This window comes from Tasmannia lanceolata, unplaced genomic scaffold (assembly GCF_043159265.1).
Source record: "Tasmannia lanceolata isolate RefF3 unplaced genomic scaffold, GAP_Taslan_0.1 ptg000016l, whole genome shotgun sequence".
Lineage (NCBI taxonomy): Eukaryota > Viridiplantae > Streptophyta > Magnoliopsida > Canellales > Winteraceae > Tasmannia > Tasmannia lanceolata.
In genome coordinates this window covers 6,243,385-6,254,305 of record NW_027518693.1, presented here as the reverse complement: position 1 = coordinate 6,254,305, position 10,921 = coordinate 6,243,385, and the positions used below count along the sequence as shown (strand labels likewise).

The window sequence follows — 10,921 nt, the reverse complement described above, 5'->3', positions numbered from 1 at the left end:
CTGGACCTGGGCTTTTCTAGGATCATAAAACCGAACCCTAATTGGGCCTGGGCTTTCCCAAAATCCAATTAGAAGGGAATACAAGTATTAAAAATGAGAAAAGGGTTGCCGAGCACAGAAACAGGAGGGTGGGGCCATTGGGGGTTGATCCATTGGATCACCAATGGGTGTCCATTTGTGGGGCTAAATCTGTCCATTTTTTGCCCAATAAATAGACATCCTAAGGTGATTTTTTGTGGACACCCTACCCATGAAAAGGCCCATCAAATGAATGCTTTGAATCCCACCCAAAATGCGGCCCCACCCTGTTTCTGTGCTAAGCTTAGCTGCGCTCGAGCACAGCAAATGCTTGCCCGTTAAAAATATGAGATTGCATATATTGGACTGACCCACTTGACATCAATATGATCCAGACCGATTATCCAAAGTGGGCCCTTATTGTAGATGATTACTTTTTCCCCATCGATTAAAAAAAGTAAAGGTGGGGCCGTTGGTTTCAATATCACCCTTCAATGCGTGGAGATATTCTCAAATGGTCGAGCCTTTTTACCCAAACCTTTAGGCCGTAGGTTCAATCCAAACTCACCCACCAAAAACAAAACAATTTGGAAGGGTAAGTTGATTCAATGGAGAAGAGTTTTCAAATCATGTCTATCCACGGTGGGTACATCATATGGATGGTTTGGCTAATTGAACAAGCGGTCCCGTTTGTACCGTTGTGCAGCTTTGTTTTTATTTGAAAACTAGAATGACTAGATGGAAAGTTTGGTTTCCACTCGTACACATGTACGGGAAACCGGCACTGAAAATGTCTTTTACAAGAAGTCACAAAAAAATAAAACGCCAATTAAGTATTATATTCAGCGGTTGTTTCAGAATTAGTCCTAAGTTTTCGATTTTTATGTATAGCTTTTGTTTGTAGCGGATGGGTATGACCATTTTATAGTCTTCTTCAACAGAATATGGCTTTCTAGATGTATATGTTGATATCTAGAGAGATAGATCTTATATGATGAAGTAATCTGCTACTGGCAAATTTTCCAAACCCAGACTAACTGTGACTACAAAAAAATGCCTGCTGAAAACCAACGAAAGAAGGCTCATAGATATTTACCCTTTTATCGATGGCTCATAGATAGAGAGATAGATCTTCTATGGTTAAGAATTTCATGTTTGGGCCAAAAAAAAAAGAAGCAAGAGGTGGATTACCACAAAGAGAAAGTGTGCATAAAGAAAAAGGGTTTTTTTCTTCTTCTTTTTTTTTTTTTTTTGGTTTGTAATTGGCTCTTTTGTTAAACTAACCATAACAATCATGTTCTAACTTTATGGAGAGAATAATTATGATCAATTCTAAGGTCCTACATGGTAACATGTATGTGCAATTGAGACCGTTGATGTTGTAGAAGATCACGAGGCGACAACGTGGTCTTGGTCCCATATCAATCAAATGCAATTTTGAGTCCAATAACCAGTAACTGACCCGAAATCCAAAGGTCCTGTTGTTTTTGGATTTTTGACAACATGTCAGTCCAAAACTGATCATCAATCTCAAAATTAAACGTTAATTTGAGTCCAATTATCAGTTTCAGAGTCACAATTTGTTCTCAAAATCTAAAACAAGCATGGCCAAAATAGGGCTTTTTGTGCATTGATCTAAAATCGGTTATATTTGAAAAGTATTTTTTATGTTGTCCGTCTATTGCTGCGGGTAATCAGGGCGCCGCCTTTGATATTTGATCCAACTATATCGACTTTTTATGAGACTGTTGTTAGATCAAATATCAAGAGGGGCATCTATCTTAATTTTTATGATAAAAAATGAATTAGAATCAACCCCAACCAGACCTGCTTATGGAAGAAGCTCAACTAGAATTCCCAAAAATCACCCCGAGTTGCACCCCTAAGGCAGAGGGCATCCCAACCGTGGTGTCCCGCCCTCCGCATACTCAAATCACTATCCTTGTTAATAATATAGACAACTTAAGCTTTGTACATAAAAAGCATAAGTAGGTTAGCTCGGAACCTCTTTGAGTATTGCTAAATGCTATCTGCAAATAATATTATTAATGGTTTTGAAGTTAAATATGATTATCCGTGAATAATGGTCATCATAGCTTTAGAGATGATTGAGTTAATGGCTTCCAAAGAGGCCTTGATGACCTATTTGCAAATGAAGATAAATTAAAATATTCTCATTTGCAAATGAGATTAAATTTAAATGATTTTATTTGCTTGTAAGGGCCAAATGCAACATAGAATGAGACCCAACAAATATTTGGACCCCTCCAAATGTGGACAGGTAATATGGTTTTTTTTCAAAGGGTAGTGATATTGGCACTTCTCATTTTGCATGTTTATTAAAAAAGGTGTCAAAAGGGATTTGCTAGCGACTTTCGCAGAAAGGCATTTCATGGCTGGCTGTTGGATGTGGGAGCAGCCACATAGGCTCACTTTTCAGCAGAATGTTGTATTATTCATATAATTCATCTGAGGTGGCTGCTCTCGCATGCAACAACCTAGCTGCGAAAGTCGCTAACAGATCCCCAATTAAAAACTGCAAAACAAAGTAATTATACACCTATCAAAATATGGTAGTGGGGAGATCCTCTTTGACTAGTTATAAATACACTAGAGGGGACTGTCCCTCGTACAACTAGGAGCGAATATATCTCTTCCCCTTTTGGCCTACTTGCCATCTACATTATGACCAATGGATCTCATAGCATATATACTTCACAACGGGCCAACAAGTGTATATTAGGAATGAGTCTAACAGCCACCATCTTTTTAGTTCAGAATTTTTTAAGGAAAATGATTTCAGAGCTACCAAGGTTTGATAAAGATATGCGACACATTTTGTCGTTTAGTATTTAAAGGCCGGTAGGAGCTTTTTGAGAACTGAAATAATCTTCTGACAACCCTTTAAATACTAAACGATAAGATGCTATCAAAACATGGTTGGGCTAAAATCATTTCCATTTTTTATTGAATCCTTTTTAGGGTATTTTTCGGACCTTACTGAAACTAGTTCACGGTCTATTCCAAATAGGACCGTCCATCAGAGTGTCTTAGGTCCCACTTACAATTATTGATTAGGGTTCGAAAAAGTGAGAAGGAAGAAATTGTAGAAAGAGAGGAGAATAACCAATACTTAATTGCACGTGTCAGCCATTTACCATCACTTTCGAAGTTGCAATCTCCCGGGTGTATTTACCATCACTTTCAAAGTTGCAATCTCCCGGGTGTATTTACTCTCTCTCTCTCTCTCTCTCTCTCTCGTTTAATCCCAATCATCGGATTCCCATTCCATCAAACCTTCTCCTCCTTTCTCTCTGCAAAATCTTTCCTATCCCCCAAAATAAAAACCCTAACCCTACAATCTCGCCCCGACTTTTCCTCATTTCCATATAAAAAAAGATCCTCTATTCCCCCCCACTTCTATTTTTCTTTTTGATTTTAACTTTTGGCTTTTTTCTCTGCATTCTCCTCTCTTTATCTGTTTTCTTTTTCTGGGTTTCTTCTCAAAGCCTTTAATCTTTCTCTTCTATGCAAAACTCCCTTCAAATTTTCTAGAGAGATGGCAACAGTGGCAGCGAACATAGGGATGATGGATGGCGCGTATTTCGTCGGGAGGAATGAGATTCTGGCCTGGATTAATGCCACTCTTCAGCTCAATCTTACTAGAGTAGAAGAGGTACGGTTCTTGTTTCTTTCAATGGGTTTTAGGGTTTTGTTTTTCTTTTGCATTTGGGTTTGTTATTTGTTTTCAACCAAATTAGAACGATTGCTTTCGTGGGAAGATACATTTGGGCATGCTTGGAAATTACACATCGAGATGGACTGTTAATCACATTCTAATTATTCATGGAGCTTGATTTTTTGTTGAAAATGTCTCTGAAGAGCAGGTTTTCGTTCTTTTTTTTTTTTAAGGGCTGCTGATAACCATGGTTGTAAATTTCGGTTTTGGTTTAGGTCATTGGTGAAACCGAAATGTTTCGGTTTCGGTTTAGGTCATCGGTGAAACCAAAATGTTTCGGTTTCTGTACAAAATTTCGGCCGAAATCTTGTAATATCACGTAAACATTTGGGTACAAAATCACGGCCCAATCCAAGCAAGATTTTTCACCACTAGTTTTTTTTTTCTCTTTTTAGAAATATCCGAAATTTTGTAATATCACGTAAACATTTGGGTACAAAATCACGGCCCAATCCAAGCAAGATTTTTCACCACTAGTTTTTTTTTCTCTTTTTAGAAATATCTTAAAGGAATATCACGGTTCCTCTCTCTCCCTCTCTTTTTTGAGTAGAGTTGATTTTTGTTAGGGTTCTGTTGAAATGTCTTTGTTTTATTTTATTTTATTTTGTTTTATTAATCTGAAAAGTTGCATGTTTTGCATATTTTGATCGAAACATTAATGAAATCCCGAAATTTTGGGCGAAATCTTGATTTCGTTTCGGTAGCAGCCGAAATCGGAATATTTAGGTTGAAACAACATTTCAGCCGAAATGTAAAACTGTAAAACCATGCTGGTAACATCCTGAGAAATTAAAAACCTGAGCGTGACTACCTTTTTTTTTCTTAAAAAAAAACTAAGGTTCCTTTTTATGATCTTTTATACATTTGACTATTTGATAAAACAAATTCATTCATTTTCGAAAAATTCGTGGTGGTCGTCCATGTCCTGATTTAAGCATTGCATTTTATAAAATATAGTCCATGTATAAATACTGGCCATTTTTTGCGCTTTTCTATGGGATTTGAAGTTTAGATGGTTATTGATATGAGGCTGGTTCACCTCCTTCTTGACTAATTGTGTTGGTCGGAATCAGCCCATTCACTTTTCTGTTAATCGGTGAGATTAGTGTAATCTCATCCATTCACGGAAAAGTTAATAGGCTGATTTCGAGCGACTGCCACGGAGGTAAAATCCACTTGATCGATATACTAGGGTTTGGCACAAATATTTCACTCAGTTGATGCGAAAGCTGACTCAGATTGGGTTAACTTTTTTCTCCTTTTCCCTCTCATCGACTTCTGTTTGAATGCAGCAGCAGAACATAATATCGGAAATTATACAGGGTAGTTGGACGTATTTTCAAAATCATTTGTGTAATATGTTTAATCTCAAAACTCTGGCATTTTAATTGGGATTGTAGATGTTTTAGGATTCAAGTTGTAGACGTTTTTCGTCAATTTATCTGAAGAATTAGCATTTTCAATATATTTTGATTTGACCAGGCTGCTTCTGGTGCTGTTCATTGCCAAATGATGGATATGACACATACTGGAGTTGTTCCCATGCACAAGGCAAGAATCCATTTTGCTGTTTTTCCCTTTGTTAGAAACATGCTTAAATATGTCTTTATTTAATCGGATTTATTTCAGGTGAATTTTGATGCAAAGACAGAATATGAAATGATCCAGAATTACAAAGTTCTGCAAGAAGTATTCACCAAGTTAAAAATAGAGAAGGTATTTAGTTTATCTTCCGAAGAAAACCATCTCCATTTTTGTTTGTTATTATGTTTCTCTCCTTGGTCCAAGTTTTACTTGGGTGTTGGCACTTTCTAAATTTTGTGATTTATAATTTTTCTTAATGCCATCAGGCATGATCATAGCAGCCCCATGATTGTTCATTATGCCATTAATGTCATTAGGTTGAAAATATTAATTATTCTTTCTAGAAGCTTAATCCTGTGTTGCAGTCTGCTTACTGAGAGTTAATTTTTTTGTGCATAGCAGTGTATACCTTAATACTTTTCAACTCTGTCGAGGTTTTGCAACTACATTGATTCAGTTTCAAGCTCAAAATCCATTTTCTTTGCATTTTTGGATTCTAAAACATCAAAATCAAGCTTCAATTTATGGATATTGGCCATTTGGGGAGAAGAAAGGAATTTGATCAAGTAATCAAATCAATTACTTGGTCACAAATAGGAAGGCATCATTATAAGCAGATGCATATATTTGTACAATCATGTATTTTAGGAAGTCTTCAATTTAGGCATGGAAATCCTTAGACTTCCACATATGATTGCCTGCATGACACTTAGATCACAACGTATATTCCTATTATCATTGGAGTACATAGATATCTTCTATTTCTTACAATTTTTTGCATCACCATTGCTCAACTGTTTTTTCTTTTGATTTTAACATGCCAAGTAAATTAGCATGCCACATACATCATGTGAGGTTTTGATCTGATGGTGTGAATAGTTACGAGTTTGGAAAATGAACTTGTGAAGTGAAATGTGAAACTGAAACGGAAAATGTGGGAAAAGCATAGAGGAGAAAGGAGAAATTGGGAAATGATGGAAAATTGCATAAAAAACACATTGAGAAATGTCCTAGGAAACGCATTAAAACGTTTCTGAAACAATATAGACACATCAATGGAAACCCATATGAAACACAAGGGATTCTTTCTTTATTTTATTTTTAGTATACTTTTCTACTTATTTGCATTTTTATGGTGATATATGCCATTGTTTTCCTTTTTAATATATATTCCACAAATTTTTAGTATGTTTGTTGCAAAATAATTTTTGTAAGTTTCACTCATGTTTCCTACACTTTTCACATACGTTCTCCACGCATTTCCCAAACGCGTGTCACGTATTTCACACATGTTTCACATAAGTTTTCCATATATTTCCCACGCACTTCCTATACATTTTGGAAATGTTTCCCCAATTTTTTTTATCACGTCTCAGAAATGTTTTCGAAACGCATTTCATGGGAAACGAGTTTCCCACTTGCCAAAGATGTTTCCGGGTATTTCGATTACAATAGAAGAACTTTTTTGGATTTTTCCGGGAAGAATAAATTTATATCTAATGAGAATAACCATTGCCAGGAACATTATAAAATCTGAGCATGGATGATTTTGCCACTGTACTTCACATGCAAGATTGTTGAATGCATAGTTTTAAAACTCCCCCGTGTCGTCGTTGACTCCCTTTTACCTTGGCCGTGTTCTGTGTTTTGTTGCCATGTTCTGCGTTTTTTCGAACAAAGCCAATAAAAGTTCCTTTGACTCTCCTGAGTTACGACCACGTCAACTGAGTTCTCAGCTGTGTCGTGCCGAGTCGACTAGGATTTTCTTTGGCTGCGTTTTGACCAGCATCCGTGTTTTGAAGCACTGGTTGAATGCGCAAGGTCAAACCGTCAAACAGATGCTCCCATCAAAGAGTTGTGCGAAAAAACCATGGTTTTAAATTTCGGCCGAAACGAAATATTTTGGTTTCGGTAGAAAACGAAACGAAATTCACAGTGAGTCGGAAAAGTACCAAACTTCGTCAAAACGTTTCGGAAATTTCGGCCGAAACGAAAACGTTTCGTTTCGGTAAAATTTCGGTGAAATGTTTCGGAAATTTAGGTGAAACGTTTCGGTTAAGTACAAAATTTCGGGAAAATTTCGGAAATTTCGGTGAAATTTTTACAAGATTTCGTTCGAAATTTTGTACCGAAACTGAGATTTAAAACCTTGGAAAAAACACATGATGTTTACAGGCAATAATGTATATTTTTACCAATCCATTTTGATAAAGGTAGTGGAGTTATTGTAATACCAAATAATTAGGATTATATGATCAATTGGGTCGTTTCCACTTTGAAAGGGGATTTTGTTGAGATACTTGGACCACATTTTGCAATATTTTCATTGTGCATATCTTCTATTCTTCAAGATACATATAATTGGGCATATCGTTTGTAGAAAGATTGTACACCTTGTTGCTGTCAATCATTATATTGTTGTTTATAAACTTCAATATCTTCTTGTTATTGTCCCACTCATTAAAATATTCTAACAGAACTGCTAGAACTTTTGGGAGCACCCTGCATACTATATGGAAGCCTCTGATGTTTGCACTTCACAGCAGAACTTGTAAAATGTAACAGTATCTATGCAATTTTGAAAAATACCTTTTCTGTCTGCCAAAATTACTTTACAAAACTAGCTTACAGGTTTCTTCATGAAATAGGGGACCTTTTTTTTTTTGACAATGGGTTATGTCGGTAGCGATCAATGTGTACTCTTGTGATCAATTTCCAGATATGTCGGCTTCCAGGGATAAGGATACTGAGATGGCTCCAAGTTGATTATTATATCAGACATCTATTTTATGCCAAATTGTCTTCTTTCTAGTATGGGTATGTGTGGTATTAGTAAGAGATAAATCTTATCTTTCTAATATGGGAATCTGTGGTATTAATATGAGATAAATCTTACCATTAACATGCTAGGCATGAATCTAGAACCAAACATGGTGATAATCTATTAGTCTATCACTTGCCTATGCACAACACTTTCGGATGGTCTCTGAGTGATGGATTGAGTAGGGCACTGGCATTTTCTTTGTTTTTACCGTGTAATGTAGACCAATACATGAGATGCAAGTCTTCTTTTAGGGTATGCATTTTAATTATCATTCAGTGTCATCAAAACTCAAGCCTTTTATTCAATTTTCTCAAACCTTCGCATTTTTATTTAACATATGGTATGCTTTGTAAGTGTGCCTATGCATTGTAGAGTTCCTTTAAAGTTATGCCATTTAACTTCAAGTCATACTATTTTTCATCGTGTTTGATGTGAGTTCCTTTATTTTCCTTACCGGGCATTATGGTAGCATATTGAAGTCAACAAACTTATCAAAGGACGGCCACTGGACAACCTGGAGTTCCTACAATGGATGAAGCGTTACTGTGATTCTGTAAATGGTGGCATAACAAATGAGTACTCTCCTCTTCTTCTCTTCTCTTTCTGTGACCCATTTGCATGAATTTCTGAGTTTGGCCCAATCATTTTCATAGAATTAGGATAGAGTGGAAAATCTTAACCATGCTTTATTGCATCTAGGAATTATAATCCAGCGGAGCGAAGATGCAAGGGGGGCAAGGAACGGAATCCTAAGGGATATCAAAAAGGCTCGAAATCTCTGCAAGCTAACAATGTACCTACGCTTAGTTCCGTAGATGGAGCAGGGCTTAATATTTCTGGTTAGATTTTATTGTTAGTTTGAATGAGGGTGCACACTTCTATTGGTGCTTTCTATTGTCATCCGAAAAGTTTATACATGTAGGTCCCAAGCAAGCACAAGTCTCGGCATTATCAGGTGTGGGAAATTCTGAAGCACAGATTCAGGCATTATCTGAGCAGGTACTATCATCTAGAACTTGTGACCTGCCATTTTTGAGACAATCTATGGCTTACTATGTTCCTTTATAGTAAAAGTGACGGTATTTTGCCTGTTTGATAGACAGAATTTTGTGTCTTATTCTTTACAGTTTACATGGTTCTTTCTTTAGATTCCGACTATATGTGATAGATAGATCACTATAGTTTGTAAGCATTCTTTTCTTGCTATTTATAAAGTGAGAAGTCATCATTCAGTTTCGTTGGACTGTTAAATGCTGATTTTATATGCAAACGTAATGTCACATGAATAGATTTTTCTGCTCTTCACACGCAGATAGCAGAGCTTAAGGTTTCAGTGAGTCATTCCCAGAAAGAAAGAGATTTCTACTTTGGAAAGTTGCGGGACATTGAAATCCTTTGCCAAGCTCCTGAGTTGGACGTGCTGCCGGTATGAGTTTATTTACTTTCATGAATCTTAGTTCTGTGAATATTTTTTTATTGCGGTGTGTCTATCATTAGGTTAACTATTAGTATCCATATGGTTGTTAATTTTAAAATTTTTATTTTTGATTTGCTTAGTTTCCAATGATTTCTTTTAGATCTTTTTAACCGGCCACTTTTTACCATGCAGGTGGCAACAGCAATTAGAAAGATTTTATACGCTGCTGATAATAAGGATTCTGCTCTTGTGGAAGCTCAAGCAATCATAAGCAGATTGCCGGATACTGGTGCGGAATTAGAATATCGATCCAATTAAATAAAATAATTTGACTCATCTAATGAGGCAAGGCTAGGAGTGATTAGCCCTTCTTAACAAGCAGTCGTGGTATCCCATTTGAAACATATCAAGCCCTTCCTCAACTCATGCAATGGAAAAATACTCTTCTAATCATAACATTGAGACATTTTCCTTTTATCTTTGGATCTTTCTTTGTAGCATGTACTGGATGGTTGTTAATTGCTTTCTGGTAGAAGTTTGCACAAATGAATAGAATGTTATCTGATTCTGAAGTACTTAAAATCGTCTAAAACTTGTCGATGTCCATGTTTGAACCACATTTCAAACTTGCTTTCTTAAATGGGGACTGGTAGTTCCTTTCAAGCTTGTTACCTTCCATTTCATGTTCTGCATTAATCTCTCCTGGTTATTGATTGCTAAGAACCTCTTTTTCGTGAGAAAGCATTTTTGTGTTGAATTCTTCTTAATCCGGTATCACCTCCTCCTACCTGAGGACAAGTCGACAAATTCACAATGCAGGTACTATTCTGAACCCGACTAAGGGAAGGACCATTGTTATGACGAAGGCAGATCAGGAGTTCGGTATGCTTGATGCGTAACCTTTGATTGGCGTATTTGGATGTAAACCCAAAGTGGAATTCACATGTAATTTGAGTCCTGTTAGATTGCAGGTTATGGTTATATGGTACACCACATTTTAAAAAGGTCCAAAATTGTAGGCTATTTCTTATAGTTCCTGGTTTGAATGTGCTCGCCACTCCTCACCCTCATCAAGGAGCTCGTAGTAGAGTAGTGGTAGGGGGTGTTATTACCAAGCCCTAGAGTCTCCTCGTAGTTACCTCGTAGTAAGCAGTGTTTAGTTGTCATACTTTCTGAGTAGTAGAATACTGGTAGGGGGTGTTATTACCAATATAGAGAATGGAGTGAAAGAAAGAAAAAGCATCAATCCCAAGAAAATTTAGTGTTTTTTTTGGTAGAATTTTGTTGGGAGTTGGTTGGCATGACACCTCACTAGACAAGGAGACATCCCTGGTAGAGT

General features: G+C 36.6%; 1 protein-coding gene across 1 annotated transcript; it reads left to right on the top strand.

Annotated features, from left to right (window-relative positions):
- Positions 1–3,244: 3,244 nt before the first annotated feature.
- LOC143848345 (microtubule-associated protein RP/EB family member 1B-like) lies at positions 3,245–10,164 on the top strand. Its single transcript, XM_077357265.1, has 8 exons — positions 3,245–3,694; positions 5,240–5,308; positions 5,387–5,473; positions 8,635–8,741; positions 8,865–9,004; positions 9,088–9,164; positions 9,478–9,591; positions 9,775–10,164. Exons 1-8 carry the CDS (start codon positions 3,578–3,580, stop codon positions 9,898–9,900), a joined length of 837 nt encoding a protein of 278 aa, XP_077213380.1. The 5' UTR covers positions 3,245–3,577; the 3' UTR covers positions 9,901–10,164.
- The last annotated feature ends 757 nt before the right edge of the window (positions 10,165–10,921 follow it).